This window comes from Psittacula echo, assembly GCF_963264785.1.
Source record: "Psittacula echo genome assembly, chromosome: 5".
NCBI lineage: Eukaryota > Metazoa > Chordata > Aves > Psittaciformes > Psittacidae > Psittacula > Psittacula echo.
The window spans coordinates 81,854,529-81,872,656 of NC_137739.1; the positions used below are offsets into that span (position 1 = coordinate 81,854,529).

Below are 18,128 nucleotides of genomic sequence, written 5' to 3' on the forward strand. Positions count from 1 at the left end.
GCATGGGAATGCACAAAGGGGGCTGTGCTGTTTGGTAGCAAGATTTAACTAGTAAATTCCAGAATGCTTAGGGATAAGGTAACTTTTTGCCCATGCACAACCTACCAGGAGAGCAGGGAAGCCAAAGTTTTCCATTCCCTCAGAGATTTTGGTCTGTTATGACCTGCTAAAGATACAACGGTCTTTGGCTGTCCTTTTTAACCCTATTCCAGTGATCTGGGAGCTGTGCTGGTTTCAGTGGTATAGGAGGCATCTTGGTGCTCACAGGGCAGGCACAAGTGTCCTGCAGCAGCTTCACAGGGGTGCTGAGGATGGTTCAGAGGATGGGGTGCATTTGGTGCTGAGTTTTGCCTCTGGCTGGCAGAGTTCATTGGGTCACACATGGGCTCTTAAATGCAGGTAGATTACAGTCAGAGTCTGAGCTGGAAAGTGATGTGGAATTATTAACAGGGGGTGGAGCTAAGCTAAGGAAAATCATTGCTTTAGGACTCTTAATCTAAACAAAAATAATAATAAGTCATATGAAAGAAGGGGGAAAGAATACTACTTGAGGAGAGACCCAGCCCTGCTGGACCAAGGCTGAGTACCTATAAACCATCACATATGTGTGTCTGCTCTGCACATGTAGACTTTAGACTTGGGATTGTAGGGACATGTGGTATGGAAAGCCTTAAACTGGCTTTTGCAAGAACCGGTTTAGTCTGAGAGCAATAGTGTTGTCTCCTTTTATCTTTTCTTTAGTTGTTTTATCCTACCTGCTTACTGTCATGGATAATCTATACCCAATTAATATAGTGTTGCTGCATTTTATTGCAGAGTATTTCTGTAGGTTTTGAGGTCTCACTAAGTGGAAAGTTCAGTGCTCAGATAAAAGAGCATCCTTTTCTTACCATTAGTTATAAACTTGCTATTGGCCAGCATTGGGCAAATGACTCAAACTGCATACTTCCTCCTGCTCTATACGTAAAGGTATTCCTACTTACTCGATCACAGAGTTCAGCTTCCTAGCATAAGAAAATGGGAGGGGAATAACTGGGTTTAAGAAATCGGGCAGAGGTGGGGCTCTGAGTCAGTTTATAAAATAGTTGCTCACCTGCATATGAGACGCTTAAACTATTGCCGTCTGTGGAAGCTGGGAGATGTGAAATTGCATTGTCAGAGATAACACTGGATGTGTACATGACAATGACCACAATGGAGCACGATGGCATTTTGTCTCAGGTAAGAAGGGTGCAGAGCAAAGAAAAGCAGCTGATATCTCAGCTGTTTATGCTGCACATAGTGCAAAGATGGGACTACATTTTTGACTTACCATTGACTACAAATAACTGCACAGGATGGAGAAAGTGCTTCAGGAACTCATTATTGAAATTTTAAAAATCATAGTAAACCATAGGAAAGAAGTGAAAACTACTTGAGCAGTGAGAGTTTCTTTACTAAGGGAGCATTTTGTTTATTAGAGGTTTTCCTAATTTCAGAGATGTGATGTATGCAGCCTTAGAATAAGTATTAAATGGAAATGCTCTTCAAGGTGAAAGATTAACAACAGGGTGCGTGTATGGGAGACTGTTCCTTTAACAGCCAGGGCCAGGAGCCTTTCCTCCCCATGTGTCATGCAAAGGGTGGACCTTACCTGGCTGCTACGCTTCTGCCCAGGCTTACTGGGGCAAGCACGGAGCAAGCAGTGGCAGCGGGCACAGCAGGAATCACCTGTACAGGCTCTACAGCCAGGACTGACTATAGGCTCCTCTTCACTGCTGTTCTGCAGTTCTCAGTTCCTGATGAAGATTGCTTTTAAGAAACAAGATGGCTTTTCCAGGGGTAATGTTGTCCCTTCTTGTTGCAGGAGGTGATCACTCAAGCCTCTCAGCTAGAAGAAGGAACTACGTGGATGAATCCTGCTGGGGAACAGCAAACTCCTGTTACAAAGGTACCACAGAGGAGAATTTCAAAATAAACCTGTAGAAGAGACTTTCCTGCTGGGTGGAGCCTGGGTGAGAACAGATAGGGTTCAGAATCTGCCAGTCTGTTTAGCTCAGTAACCCACAGCTCCTTCTGTGAAACACTGTCTCGCTTATCGTTTTAATCACTTCACTTACACAGTCTTGCTTCATGTTAAAGTCCTAGTGTTGTTTTCTATCCTTGTTACATGAGAAATGAACCCTGTTTTAACAAGAGTATTATCTTCTAAAGGATGGGTTTGAATAGGTTTTCTGCCACATATGTCTTGCTAAATTTACTGCCAGTCTAGGTAATAAGAGCTGTGAAACTGTGGCACTTAAACCCACAAAGTATGTGAGACAATCTTGAAGTGGATTTTCAACGCCTGGTTTCCTGGGTTAATCCTTCTGGCCTTTACAAAAGCCTAATAGTTTTCCAGGAGATTTCAGACAAATTATATGTAATATTTCCTCCAAGAAAGAAGACCAGATCTGCTGAAAAAGGCTTTTTGACCTTGTTATCTCTAGTTTGAGGCCATTTAGTAATAATTAGGAACTCTCCCTTGTTCTGTTACTAGCTGACTTAAGCAGCTGAGCAACAGGTGTTGTGCTTATAGTTTAAGGAATAGCCAGCCCTTTCTGCTGATTAGTTGAATGGAAAACCCAAAGATGAGAAAAAAGGCCCTAAAACTCAACACTCTACACTCCAGGGATCGTGGCAGGTTCAGAAGAACAAACCAAACCTCTCAAATTTTTTAGGCAAAACTCACCACTGACAGACTTTTGGCCAGTTGTAATTTATACCTCTGTGATGTCTAAGCCAAGGCTCCCTGGTTATGATAGGGCACATCCACATGCCTGAGTACTTTGTTCAATCTGTACTCTTTCCCTGGCACTGTGAGATCACCACAATCCACAAAGGTAGCTCCAAGAGACTGTTTTAAGCCCTTCCAGGAAAGTGTCTTCTCTACAGCCAGCCACTGGCAGTTACTGGCTCTGTAATTACTGAACACTTTCCATCTGTACCTGCCTCCAAACTCCAAAACATATATTCATTGCTGTGTGCATTAATACACTCAATAAACAATGAGAGACATCACACAGACATATATTCCATTGAGCCTATGAACACTGATGTACCTTTCTTTTTACAGATGGTAAGCACAGCACATTATTAACTCAGTACATACCAAATTGCTTTACTCAGACAGGCCAAGTAGAGCAAAAGTCCTGCTCTCCTTTCCCACAATACCTGTGTCACACATGCTTCCCAGTGGGACTAATGAGTCAGTGTCATGCTAATGGCACTTCAGGGCTGGAAATGGTCTCTCTATAGTCACTTTGCAGTGTAGGTAGAGTGAGCAGGTTATGTCCTTCCTGCCCATGGCCCTGTAGTTGCACTAAATGCCTTTTGCACTTCAGAACTTTTGGAGTAACATTTTTCTGCGGATTTATATTCCATCATATTGTGTCTTTTCCCCATTTCCATGACTGGAGATTAATGGTATTTATTTGTTTATTTTATGTTAAAAAGACAAGGAATATGGGCTTATGTTTGGGCTCCAATATGAGAGGCTAAGAAGCCAAGCATGAAGCCTTAATGTCAGAGACATGAGCTAACTAGGAAAGAGAGAAGCCAAAGGGAACAAACAAGTTTCTTATCAGTTGTAAAACACTGTCTTTGCACTTCTTATGCAAAACAGTGCAAAGAAACTTCAGACATGAAGAGTTTACATGGTTCAAAACTAGAGAAAAAGTTCTCACAAGACAAAATCACAGGTGAGCTCAGCTCAAGAGGGGCAGTTATGGCCCTGTCAACTAAAAATATATGCATAGTGACTAGCATGGTGGAAGTGCAAAGCAGTGACGTCTTCCTCTGACATTGAAAGCAGCATGGATATCAGAGGTCACATTTAACTGTAGGGACTCTTGTATGTTTAAAAAGGCAGGAATATGAGAAAACCATATCCTGTAGCCCAAGACACTGAACATGTGTAATGACTGGGTGAGAGGTGATTCCCACAACAATAATTTTATCATTTGCAAAAAGCCTAAGGCAGCTTTTCGTTTTCTGCCTTGGAAATTTAACAAGTAAATCTTCTCCCAGGCTGAGTCTTAATCTTACCACTTTGTGCAGTGAGATTTTCACCAGAAAGCAAATAAATCGTCCATAACAATACAAATCCACATTTCATGCTATAAAAGTAGAGAAGACTTTCAGTCTAGTACTTGATTTAGATATTAGTAGGAAAATAAATGTATTGGCTATTTCATAGTCACATAGCAAAATTAGACTAAGTTGTTAATGATTTGAGTATTTCTCTCTCTTGATCCTTTCTATCTTCTAAATATGCTGTGTGCAATTAGGATTTACTCATCTGTTGTATGTTGTTAATTTGGTTTTTTTTTCCCTGCAGATAGAATCATCTCTGTGTTACTTACTGACTGTAAGAGTCATAAGAGCAAGAAATATCCTCCAGGCAGATGTCTGTAAGTATCTGTAGTTCTCTGTTCAGTCTCCTTAAACTTCATGGGGTAGTAGCTTATCCTGGTCCAAGAAGAAGTGCTTTCTAGATATCTTCCATGCTGGAGAAAGTCCTTTCACTGGCATGCTGCTTCCAGCAATTAGCATCGTGTATTACTTTTCTTTGCATCAACCCTATTCTGTGCAGACGTAACTCTGAAGGTCACCTTGTACCTATTGCACATATTTCTCTGCATCCCTAAAGGGAGCAGGGAAAGCTCTGCAGTCTGTTGAAAGCAAGAAATGTGGAAAGATCTCATGTGGTTTCTTCTGGAATATTTTTATGTCAAAAGAACTCAAACTGGGATAATGGAGCAAATACTGAAAAGGGAGCAGCCTTATCTCAAAAGTAGCTGGCACTCAAGCTCAAGGCTAAGTAATCCAAATTAACATACCCCAAATCCCTATGACCAGCTTTCACAGATAAAATCCTGTTAGGTTTTGTTACATTTTGTAGGTTCATTTCTGATGGCCTGCAACTGGAATATAATAGGAAATTGTAGCTTTACTTATGCAGAAAACAAGAAAGATTTTTTTTTCCCTCTGATTTGGACTTTTTTTTTACGGTTCCATCTGACTGAAATAGAAGCTATCACTCTATTTCCTTAATCCTTCCAAATAAAGGGTGCTATGGTTGTCCTGAATTATTCTATCCTGGGACATATTGGTTGCACGATGACATAGAAGGAAAAGAAAATCCTTTGGTTTTAATGCATATATTATACCTCTAATTACATTTATTCAGAGAAGAATCATGTCCCTCTTATTTTTTCTCCATTCCTATTACCTAAATTGTAATGTTTATGTTGGAGAAATATATCATCATGTATCATAGTGTCTCTCTTTGAAGAAAAGCTTCATGCTGTTCAATTCATGCTTTCTTCTGGAACAAATCCTTATTTTAGATGTGTTTGTGTTTTTAACATGCAGTAAGCCAGACTGATTGCTATGTGAGTTTGTGGCTGCCAACTGCTTCAACTGACAAATTTAAGACTAAGACTATCACGAACTGTAAAGATCCAGTCTGGAATGAAACCTTTTACTTCAGGATCCAGAGTCAGGTCAAGGTACTGAACTGGGACTTCACTGCTAATCATGACCTACGGAAGAACTGCCAGGTTTTATCTTTTGCTAAGGGGACATAAGTAATTTTGTCAGGAGGCAAGGAAAGATGCAGAAAGATGTGAGAATAACACATATCCTTACGATGGTTTTCCATGCTGTGAAAGACAGATATCTCTCTCTCAGCCACAGGTGGAATATGACCTTTGAGATGTCTGTGATTTTCTCACATTCCTTCTCATAGATCTTGCCTCTTTTTCTTTATGTCCTCTTACTCCTGACTAAAACAGCTGTATCCAGGGTATCCTGCTTTGAATGAGACATGAGACATGATAAAGTCCTTTTCTTCCCAGAATGTGCTGGAGCTGGCACTCTATGATAAGGATGTGATTACTCAAGATGACCACCTCTTCACGGTGTACTTTGATATAGCCAAACTTTCCCTGGGAGAGGAAGTCTTCATGCACTTCAAGTGCGATTCACAGGTGAGGTCTGAAATAAGGAATGGAATTGGTTGTCAAGAGCATGTTTGCTTTTCTGTCTAAAATGTTATTTGCAAAATATTTCTTCTTTTTTCCTTCTTGTCTGTGGGCTGCCCAGGCACATAAAAGGGAGCTCTTTTCATTCTGATGTGGGAAAGACTCTTCACACCTGGGTCTGTAGGCACACTGAAGGGTTTAGTGCTGGCCACAGTGGCTCCAAGGAGTGTGTCCATGCTAGTACATGATGCTTTTGTCATAACTTGTTACTTAACCTAGTAATTAGGAAGCAATAACTCTGTGATCAGAAGAAGGTGTCAAACCAGACTAGTTTCTAATTATGGACTGTGGCATGGGTGTTTAAATAAGGTGTCTGTCAGCTTGGCAACAAAAAATATTCTTAATTTGAATGTCCAAAGAGGCTCTGAAAGTCACCCATCCCACCTCCTGGTATGTTTCGTCTGCCCCTTGCCTTTTCCAGTTCTCTCCCAGTCTCTTGTGCATTTGTTATGTACCATTCAGTTGATTAATTACCCACTCAAACTCCTTGCTGCAGTTCATTATCTTTAAATGCCTTATCTGACCATTTCTTTTTCTCCAAAATACCAGAGGAGCAATGTGTGGAATTCTACTAGCCCTTGGTAAAATAGAAACTTTTGGCTAGCTGTAACCCAGCTCATTACTGTCTGGGTGGTTACACGTGGTATATCCAAGCCTCTCATTATTGCATTTGCACAGCTACAGGCCTTTATAATATTTTTTTTCCTATATTAATAACTTTTTCATTTCTTTAATGCAATAGGTAATTTCAGCAACTAAGTAACCTACAGCATGATCTCACTTCTCTGTTCATCATCCCTTCTGTCCCCACCTTTGTTTTCCTCTCTCCTGCGCTTTCTTCCTCCTAGGGATTATACTCTTCTTCACCACCCCACAGACCAGGCCTTAATGTCAGATTTACCTCTGCACCAATGCTCTCAACACATTGCTGAGTAAAGTGGTTGTTGTTTTCCACAGCTGCTTTGCATGTCAACATTTCCCCTCCTTACACTAAAAGGCTTCAGTTGCGCCCCCCAGCAGACCCTTTCTCTCTGCTGGCAGACAGCATCTCTGCCTGGGTCTGTCCCTTTTGTCACAGAAGCAGGCAGCCAACTACTTTCTTTGTTAAAAATGGCTATCACAGCCGTCCAGACACTTCCAATCAATAAAGAATTGTGTGGCTCAAGACACATAAATGTGAGGTGGAAGATGCCTCTATTTTAAATCTCTGCCAATCACAAATAATGCATGTGTAAATATATTGTGAGCGTGAGAACTTGCATTATGAGAACTGCCAGTAGACCAGTGCCTTCTTTTATTTTCCAGAGACAACAGGAGCTAGAAGTGGGATTTGCATTGGATAATATGTGAGTAAACATTAAATAAAACATAATCTGCAGCAAAAAGAGACAGCAATTCAAATGCATGGAATAATCTAGTTTAATTGTCCAGAGTGCATCATTCCCTGATGATGCTGATGATGAATACGGTTTCCTGAGGAATGTGTGCTATGAGGTGTGTGACAACTTGGTGTATGCCAGGCTAATCTTCCATGAACTTCAGACAGATACGGAGAACACCCTAAACTCTTTTCTTTGCCTAGTGTAATGAATACTATTTATGACCAGAATACTGGGACTGCTGTTTTGTTATGTGTTTGTCTTTGAGATCAGCAAGAGGCTTCACCCCCGTTCAAAGCACAACATGGAATAACATACTGGATTTCTGGTCTAGAGCCTTTTATGTCCCATCCTCCAACAAACTGAAATTTGTAAAAAACCTAGAATCTGTGAACATATCTGCAGCCTCAGCATAAAGTCACTACATGGTTTGGCCCTGCAGTACCTTTTTTCTTCCTGTGGTCCAGGACTGGATGACCCGGAAGGATGACTATTGTGCCTTGACAGTAGGGTGAAGAAAATTGTACTGCGAGTCTCCTGGGACTTTTCTTTCAAATCCAATATGCAGCTAAAAATAAGCAAAAGGAAAATCAGAAGGGTGTGACTCATGAATTATACTGTAATTATACTGAAGTTATTAAAAACGTGTTTTTCTTTCTGTTTCCTAGTTCAGGCCCTCCTGAAACCATCATTACTAATGGAGTACTAGTGGTGAGTGTTATATTTTGTCATCTTTCTTGTCCTGTTGCCACACTTGCATCATTTGACTCACAGTCATGAGGCCAACATACCCTCTGACTGAGCAAAGCTAGCACTGAAACATTGTGATTTTCCAGTTCATCTGCCTCACAACACATCCTCATGGATGGCACTTGTGGAGAGGCTGCAGGTGGAACAGTGGGGAGATCCCCTGTGCTAGCATTCCTCCTGTATTGCGAAGGCAACACGTGGAAGTGGTTTAGGTCTGAGACATTGGTGCAGCAGTGAACTCTCCCTTGAACAGAACTCCCTCTGAATTCCCATATTGCCCAAATGACAGGGTTTATTCCATCCCCGGCACATGTCATTTCCTGCATGCCTAACTGCGCTTTTTACACGTGGACTTTCTGACCACGTTGTTTGTTCATGTTTCCTTTTTTTCCTCTTTATTTTTGTTTAAATCAGTCCTCTGTATCTCTGTTGGGATCCCGGGAAGGCTGTTTTTCACTTTGCCTGTACTTTCTCCCATCTTCATCCATGCTGCACCCCCAGCCTTGCCTGGCTGCATCCAGTTTCTCAGAGACTCCTCCTGTTCCATCCAGTATCTGATATTGAGCTTGTGGTTGACAGAAAATGTTTTCCTCCAGACAAAATGCACTGACTCTATGGCATTTGTATCATCATCAGTATGAGCTTAGACTAGGAAACAAACTTAGATGGAAAATTCCCTCCCATGAGGTATTTTATTGTTCATATCTCTTACAGTCTCGCAAAATCTGCTGCTTGGAAGTTCAGGTGATTGAGAAGAAGAAGAAAAAGAAATCTGTATCAAGTGAGCTATCCATCAGCTATTTTTAAATCATGATGTGCTCATATAATGAACGCAATTGTTTTAATGTAAGAATTCAAAAAAACAAACCAACAACAAATCTGAAACATGAGAGCAGCCTATGATCTGTAAGAATCTTTGTTTCCAATTCTGATGAGAAAACGTCTTTCTGCATATTTCTTTGTGTCTCTTCCTTAGAGAAAGAATTCTCCTTTAAAGTGCAAGGTTCGTATGAGGGCACCCAAGACATCACACTGGGATCTGACCTGCTCTTCAGCTGCTCCTCTCCTGCCAAATTCCACTATGCCAGATACAAGCAGCCAACACTGGATGTTACACTACCAGGGAAGAAACAACCTCCCACCATTGTATGTTATAAGTGGACTTTATAATAAACACAGTCATGTCATGTAAAGTAACTTGCACCATAAATAGTAACAATAATTTGCATTGTGTAAAGGGAGTAACATTCCTTACAATATGACCTTGGATATATTTTTATTTTTTCAGTGCTTTTGTGCACATGATACAGGCTCTCCAAATGTGGAACTTCATTCCATTCCAAGCGGAAAAAACATGATCTTAGTAGAGGTGAGTGCCTGCTCTTTTGTGGGGTGGTTGCTTTTCCCTTTCTCACACACCAGTGGGGCACCTGAACTAATTGATGCAGCACCAATCTCTTGCTGATGCTGACCATGCTTTGCAAAGCACTTTTAGATTCATGGTTAAAAAAAAATCTATATAGGATGAAAGGATCATGGATGTTATGGGATATAAGGCAAAAAGGGAGGAGCAAATGCTGCTGTGTAGAATAGTAGTGTGGCTGCATTCATATCATTACTTTCCTCTGTACACAGCAGTTGTCTTCAGACATTACATTCACCAGAAAACACTGGGAATTACTGAACAACTTCCCTAACAATAAACCAGTAAACCACTACATCTGTTCACATGTGCTCTTGGATTATGCAGAGCTCCCAATATGTAATTGCAATGCTAGAACAGCACAAGTTAAATTCCTCCTGGGGCTGCAAGGGAGGAATACTCATGCTTTTACTGTTTTCATTCTTGCTTTTCAGGATAAAGGATTTGATTTATATGCAAAGGCAGAAGACTGGTAAGAGACTTGGCCAATCTCAGAGACTAACTTGTTCTTAACTGAACTCACTTACCCCTGGCTTTTTACTGGGAGGAGGCACTCACAGTAGAACAGTAGGTTGTGTGACTAAGTGATGTTGATTCACATGCACTGAAAGCTAACTATAGGTACAAAATTCACAACACATATATATAATCCATACTGAGATATGAGTAATGAAGAAGATGCATAAAATAGAAGAAACAATATTACAAGCCAATTATGCTAGTCTGTGTTATGCTCAGCACAATCTTTAACATTTTCTTTAACACTGTGCAAGAGTGCAGCTGATCGCCTGGTACTGTTCATCAGAAGTAGATAAACTTTGCTGTCTAATTCAAGAAAAATGTAAAAGGTTTTTCCTACAGGTCTCAGTGCAGGCTAAAATATGACAGAATCCAGACAGCAGACATCTCCGAAATTATCTGCAGGAATGTCCTTCCTCAGGTTTTCTTTTGATAGCTGCTTAGACATTTAGCAGTCCCTTTTTCTATCATTCTTTCATGCAGTATGTTATACCTGCTTGGGAGCGTTGGAAAGGCTTCTTCTGTAAATGGAGTACTTTGTGTGTCTGATTTATTTTCTTCTATTGGAAACTCTGAGCTTGTCTACCAATAATAACCCAGGATATTCTTTTTTCCTGATCTCTGCTCCAGCCCAGACCACCTTGATGTGCGTTTGGGGTTTGACCTCTGCATGCAGGAGCAGGACTTTCTACGCAAAAGGCAGCGTTATGTTGCTCCTGCTCTGAAGAAAGTCCTGCAGCTGGAGCATGATTTGCTGGACCATGAGGTCTGTAGGGCAAATATTTAAAACCTCTAACAGATTCTTAGCAGTGGGGGCATAATTGCAGGATTTTTCTTCCCAGTTAATTTTTTTTTCCTGGTCTTTCCTCATCTTTTAAATTATGTACACTCCCAATACTGCCTCATACCTCTCATTTCACCCTGCCATTTGTGTCTTTTGCAGTTGCTATCTGGAGTTTTAACTCCTGATACACCTTCATTACAATCTCGGGTAGATATTCCTTTTAGACAAATAGCTTCTTCCAGTCTTTACCCTATGATTGTTATCCTTTTTGTGTAATCTTCCCTTCTGTCTTTGACTTGTGAGATTTCTTTTTAATTCTTGCCTTTACAACTTTTTTTACCACTCCTGTGGTTTGCACTAAAGCATTTTCATTTCAGTTTTACCGAATATCTGTATTGAACACTTTGGAGACAAGTTATCTCAACAGAAATTGCCATTACTTTTATTTTTATTCTCCTTTATAAAATAAGTTGTAGCTTATTTTTCAGTAGAAATCATTTGAAAAGAGGTCTGTGTTTGGGCACGTATGGTGTCAGATTTTTTGTATCTCTGCTGAGAGCCCCAGTCAGCTGCAGTCCACTGTGTGACGCTAGCCCTTTCTGCTCGTGTGTTGCACAGACCCCAGTGGTGGCCATCATGACCACGGGAGGAGGGATGAGATCTTTGACCGCACTGTATGGCAGTCTGCGGGGGCTCAAGAAACTCGATGTCTTGGACTGTGCCACATACCTAACTGGCTTGTCTGGTACTACGTGGTAAGTAGGTCTGGGCAGCTGTTGGCTGGCATCTTCCTGGTAAAACCAATGCACTGAAGTAGTCTGGGACTGACATGCAGTAGTCTACCTATGATACCATCAGCAGACCTGGTTTTTCATCTCCTTCCAAAATTGACAGATTACATTCTTCTCATGGGGGAAGTGACATAGTTTGCAACAACATGAAAACAAGCATTTTTCTGAGAATGGCTTATAAAAAATGACTCAAGCTGTTTTGACAGCTATCTTGACTGTGACTTTAAAAGGAACATGATAGTTTCTTAGGGAACTGAACACAGGAAATCTTTATTTAATTTCAAATCAAAACCTTAAATTAGAAACCTAAAATACAGCCATTGCCTACTTCAAAACTTGGTGTGGTTTTTTCCGCTCTTCAATACATATTTCCTCTTCTAGGACGATGTCAAACTTGTACAGAGATGCTGACTGGTCACAAAAGGATCTCGACAAGCAAATCAGTGAGGCTCGAAAACATATGACAAAATGCAAAATAAATTCCCTTTCCTTGGAGTATTTGAAGTATTACAAAAAGCAGCTGTCTCAAAGGAAAAAAGAGGGCCACAAAACATCTTTTATAGATCTCTGGAGCCTTGTCCTGGAATCTTTTTTGCATGATGGGGTACAGTATGTCATAAAGCAGCTTTTACAGTGGCTTACTGTTTTCTGAAAATTAATTTCTGGAGAAGATATTTTCCTTTTAGTTCTGATAGAAGTGGTTGGTTACAAAACAGTGTGATTGCGCATATGCAAATGCACAGCCATTTCCAAAACATTTGGTGGCCGTCATTTAGATGTCCAGCCATGGTGGAAATCAGCATCCTTGCTTGTGAGATTTTGGATATGTTTTTGTAAGAAAACTCCAAGATTAACTTTTTGAAAAAAAATTATATTTTAATATTTTTGTCTTTTCTGTAAGTATTTTATTTCAAAATAGCAAAATTACAGACATTATCTTAATGCCCATGAGAGGTATTAACAAACAGACCTTCAGACTTTTGAAATAGGTGAGAGGCCTTACATAAGCTTGCAGCATAATGCATAAAACTGGCTAAGTCCAAAAGTATTGCTTTCTGCTCTTCATCATTTCCTTCTATTTTCATCCTAATGAGTCATCAAATAATCTGGCATCAGATTAAATGCCTGCAGATATATCAGTAACAGAATACTTGCAAGAATTTTGAAAAATATGGAACATTTCATAATGTAATCTCAGCACACACTATACTTTAGAGGCAGAATTTTTTCTGACCTTCAAGCTTAGACACAGAAAAAACATTGCTGTATTAATTTTCATCTCAGTGTAATCATATTTCTGGAATCACAGAAAGACAACCATAGACTCTCCGATCAGCAACAGGCCATTGATCATGGTCAGAACCCATTGCCTATCTATACTGCGGTCAATGTCAAGAGCAACTATAGCACTCTGGATTTCAAAGGTAATTACAAGACTTTTGAGAGTCATTTGTCTTTATATTTAAGGTGGTAAATTCCTGGACAGTCTTTTTAGATAGTCTAAAAAAAGTCCCCTCATTTAAAGACAAGATTTTCAGCTGATCTGTATTCATACTATGTCCTTGCTGTCAAGTAGAAATTTGCCTATGCAACAGACTGAAATATATTCCAAAGCCTTTTCATGTTCAAGAGTTTTCATCTGTACTTCAACTTAACTGCAGAAATTATTTGATTTTTTAACTCCTTTCCTTCCCAAAATAAAACCAGCATTTTTATCTACAAGGGTAGTAAAACACTGTTCTCTTCTTTGCGTTCCTTGTCACAGAATGGGTGGAGTTCACTCCTTATGAGGTGGGATTGCAAAAATATGGAGCTTTTGTTCGCACTGAGGATTTTGGCAGTGAGTTCTTCATGGGTCGGTTGATGAAGAAGATCCCTGAATCCCGGATCTGCTTCTTAGAAGGTAAGATCTTAAAACCATCTGAATTATTTATTTGCATATTTATTTGTGAGCTATATAAACTAAGGACTAATAAAGCGCTGGTGCATGACTGATAGGGCAGTTTCACCAGAGAGGATAAAAATTTCATTTATGAATTAATAACTACTATAATGGGTTCAGTTTACTGTAAAAAAGAACATTCAAAGTGACAGACAAATAGTTGTTTTCCTTTTTAAAGCTAATTTTGAATAAAAATATAGTATCGCTTCCAGTGCAACAATAAAATTCAGGTCCCTGGGAATCCATGGCTCTGTTCATGCTACTCCAAAAAGGTGAACTCCAGATCCTCTTGCCTCTCTCACGGGTAGTCAGTAATTTGTGTGCTTCCTATAGACAGTTTACATGAGCCTTCTTGCTGATTCTTCCATGCATCAGGATGCGTTTGATCACACCAGGTCCCCCTGCTCCAGAGAGTCACACATCACTGTCTCCAGTTTCCACGTTGCCTGGGCAAGCCTAGGGGGAAAACGGTGTAGTCATATCTAGAAACATTTCTATTATTGGCTGAAGTGGAGCATGGATACATGTCTTCCAGACAACGACAGAAATTGTCAACTTGTGACTGATTTGAGATGCAAACTTCCGTTTGTTCTACTGGCCACTGCAGTTACAGAGAGGGAGACACTGCTCTATTTTAGCCTAAGCCTATGTTGGATGTACATACACTTGCACTTCCTGAGCCAGAAAACTGTAAGAAGTTGTGCACTAAGCGATAATGAAAGAAACTGTTTCTCAAGCTCAAAAATGCATGGTCAAAACTGATCTCTCTCTGTGTTAACAGGCTTGTTCTCAAAAAGGGAAGCCTACAAATGCAGAGGCTGTAAGATCACTTTGAAGTTAGGACCTTTCAACATATTTTCCCATCAAATCTCTCAGATTGCAAGCTTTCACCCTTTATTTTTATACAAGCCCTAATAACCAGCAGCCAAATAAGAATGACATATCATCCATTTAAAACAAACCAAGGAAAAGCATAAGACTCACAAATTTCTTCTCATGATAACAGTTTTTCAATTCATGATGTGTGAATGTTATGAGTGAACAAGTTAGAAATCTCTTTCTTTTTTTACAGGCATGTGGAGTAGTTTATTCTCATTTAATGTATTATATATCTGGAATTTGTCCCATTCATCAGAAGATTTCTGGCATAGATGGACCCAGGACAAAATTGACGATATAGGTAAATTATCATACTTCTTCCTTACTGTGTATTTATTGCTAGGTAGAGTTAATATTAGAGAAACTATTATACCCATCTGCTACATGAGATGTGCACAGTAGATTTGGCATTTTTTGGAGGGTTTCTTCAAAGGCCATGTTGCCTTTCTGGAAGGAATTGGATTCAAAATCTCATACTGCAAAGCATAACTGGATAGTTTAAAAATCTCCAGTCCTGTGAACTGTGTGCTCACTGGGGGCACAACACTGATGATAGCAGATGAGTAATATGTTCAAGAATAATAAGATTTATCTGTAATTATTAATAAAGCAGAAAGATTTTGACTACAGTAAGTAGGAGCTACTGTAATAGAAAAAAGTGCAACAGTTATCCTTTTCCAAAGCTTCCATTCACTCTATTCTACAAGTTTGCATATGTCCAGAGTAGATTTTCATTGCTGCCTGATATTGTGTCTTGTTTTTTATCCAAGTCTGGACTGCATAAGGAATGGTATTTGGCTAGTAAGAGTAGCATTGTATTTTCATTTTACTTTTGTCACTTGTGCTCATTGAGTTTTTTTCAACATAAGCCTTTTAAATAAAAAAATCCACTGATTTTTACTACTTACCCTGACACTTTTGGGGATGACCTTGCTCTAGGCAGGTAGGATTTAACAGGATTTAACATGTTTTCCCTGTGCAGAGGAGGAACCTCTACTACCTCTGAAGCCACACGAGCTGAGGACTCGCTTGTTCACCCCGCCCGGCCCCCTTGGCAGCACTCTCCGCAGTGCTCTCACTGACCGCGTCTGCATTGCCCAGGACCACAACTTCCTAAAGGGCTTCCAGATGCATAATGACTACTTGGAGAACAAGCACTTCTGCAGATGGAAAGGTAACAGAAGACCCGTATGCCTGAGGAGAGAAAACCCAAATCTGATATTAAACCCATTCTCCAAGGTTAGAGGGAATGTTTGGGCAGAGACACTATTAGATAAATCAGTTGTGGCACACTGGGATGTATCATAGTGTAGTGCTGAGCTCTATGCCAATGGTTTACTGGTTGCACACACCTCCTGACGCAGGGGCACCAGCTCCTGGTGGTGGTTCTCCCTTTCTCTGTTTGAAGACACACTCAGTGGCGAGGCACAAGAAACTCCCTTCAGGAATGTTGCCACTACAACATACAATTGCATGTCGCTGGAGTTGGGAGAGCAGAAGACAAGGGATATGGTGAATCTCTGTTTCCCAAAGATGGTAATCAGTCAGGACTCTGTGGTCATGGTGTAAAAGGGAAAAAGAGGCTAACCAGTTTTACTCTATTGCACTTATAGCAGGAAAAATCTTTCCTTTTAGGTACTGTGTTAGATACATTTCCCAACCAGCTGACACCATCAGAGGAATTCCTGTCTCTGGTAGATACGGGATTTTTCATCAATACAAGCATCATGCCACTTTTAAAACCAGAAAGGAAGGTGGACATCATCCTGCATTTAAATTACAGTGCAGGATCCCAGACACGGGTGAGAGGAGTTGAATCAGTCTCTATTTCTTCTTCAACAGCTGAATACCTGGAAGTTTGTAACACTTAGGTATTTTCTATACTGTTCCTACTAAAAATCTTGATCACTAGCATTTGTGGCTTAATCCTGCAGATACTTCATTTATAGGCAGTGAATATTCTCATTTGTTTTTCTTGTATGATACAATTGTTTTGTGCTAAGACTCAGAAAAGAAAAAATGTTCTCTCCAATGATGCAGTGCTTTCCAATAGGGGTTTCAGAGTTTTCAAGCAGCTAGCTTGGAAAATGCCCCTCGTTACTGGACTTCAAGAAATCCTGATCCCTGAAATCCTATTTAAGTCTTAGTACTGTTCTATTCATTGAATCAGGCTCTGGACCAGACCTGCAAGTACTGCTCAGAGCAGAAAATCCCTTTTCCCAAGGTGGACTTGAGTGAAGAAGACAAGAAAAACCTGAAGGAGTGTTACCTCTTTGATGGTGCTGAGACACCAGGAGCTCCAGTACTGCTGTTTTTCCCACTAATTAATGATACCTTCCAAAAATACAAAGCACCAGGTAAGTAATCAAATAGGTGAAAAAAGGTTTACATCATGGGCAGCCTTAAAAGGATGTTCTTTATTAAAGGAGTGCATTTAATACTCTAACCCCTGGAGTTCACTTTGGCTCATTTCAGTACATCAAACCTCGCTGCTGCTTAAAGTTACTTTTTTTTCCCATGTCAGATTTGATGCTGTGGCTGTGCTGTTTTGATCCCTAGGATAGATAGTTTGCAGATAACTTTGATGTATCTTCATGAGCCACAGGTAGAGCTTAAAATTGCAGTGTAGATCAGTGTAAGAGGAATAATCACAATTTTTCTCTCCTCCTCATGTAAAGCATCTGATATCCACCTGAAGCAGGGACTGAGCTGTCAGTTTGAAAACAGAATTATTTGTTTAATAAAAAATTTTAAACCCACAAGAGTAATTTAGACTATGAACTCTCTCTGTGAAGACACATCTCTTTTCCCTGCCCTGTTAAGAATTTGCTTGCTTATGACCAGAGTAGCTCGCATTGCTCAGCAGTGATTTGTCACTCCTTCCTCCTAGGTCAGAAGCGCTCAGAGTCAGAGATGGATGATGGCAAAGTTGATCTCTATAGCTCCTGTTCCCCTTATTCAACGTATTCAGTTCAATACACTGAGAAGGTATATGACCGTCTGGTTCAGCTGAGTGAATACAACATCCTGAATAACAAAGACCTCATTATGAAGGCCTTGCACACAGCAGTGGCACGGAAGAGGCAGAAAAAGAAATAATGTCAGACAAAGAAAGATGTTATTTTGTCTCAACCTACTGAGAGACTGGAGCTCCCTTACAGGAAACCTGCAGGCTTCAAAGGAATCCTGCTCAACCTCACTCAGATGAACAAAGAAAAGACTGAAAAGAAACTTTTTCTCCAAAGAATTTCACTGCAGCAATTCATTGCAATTCAGCTGCAACAGTGGAGTCCAAGTCATTGTATGGTGCAGAAAATGGGCAGCCACAAAGAAGGTGCAGAAAATGGGCAGCCACGAAGAAGAAGGTGCAGAAAATGGGCAGCCACGAAGAAGAAGGTGCCAAAAGGGTGCTAGTTGCTTTGAGAAAGTGTTTGAAATGTTTGTCTAACACGTTCAAGGCAGACCACATTAAAAACACATTTTATTATTTCTGCTGGTGTTTTGCATTTGTGAGGTGGTAATGAGGCAAGCAGCAGCCTACGGAACAGATTTGTGACAAGGACCATGACATATCATAGGCAAGTGTTTAGAGAAAG

The 18,128-nt window shown here is 40.2% G+C and overlaps 1 protein-coding gene across 1 annotated transcript; it reads left to right on the forward strand.

The window, feature by feature from the left end:
• Window positions 1-1,194: 1,194 nt before the first annotated feature.
• LOC308221331 (cytosolic phospholipase A2 epsilon-like) lies at window positions 1,195-17,631 on the forward strand (the record flags this gene model as incomplete). The annotated part of the gene is made up of 22 exons (XM_080618316.1): window positions 1,195-1,221; window positions 1,847-1,930; window positions 3,095-3,097; window positions 4,358-4,430; window positions 5,395-5,531; window positions 5,880-6,011; window positions 7,371-7,411; window positions 8,113-8,155; window positions 8,909-8,975; window positions 9,171-9,340; window positions 9,483-9,563; window positions 10,052-10,089; window positions 10,767-10,902; window positions 11,539-11,675; window positions 12,093-12,315; window positions 13,021-13,135; window positions 13,477-13,614; window positions 14,726-14,833; window positions 15,515-15,706; window positions 16,168-16,334; window positions 16,703-16,889; window positions 17,423-17,631. 22 exons carry the CDS (start codon window positions 1,195-1,197, stop codon window positions 17,629-17,631), a joined length of 2,508 nt encoding a protein of 835 aa, XP_080474442.1.
• Between the last annotated feature and the right edge of the window lie 497 nt (window positions 17,632-18,128).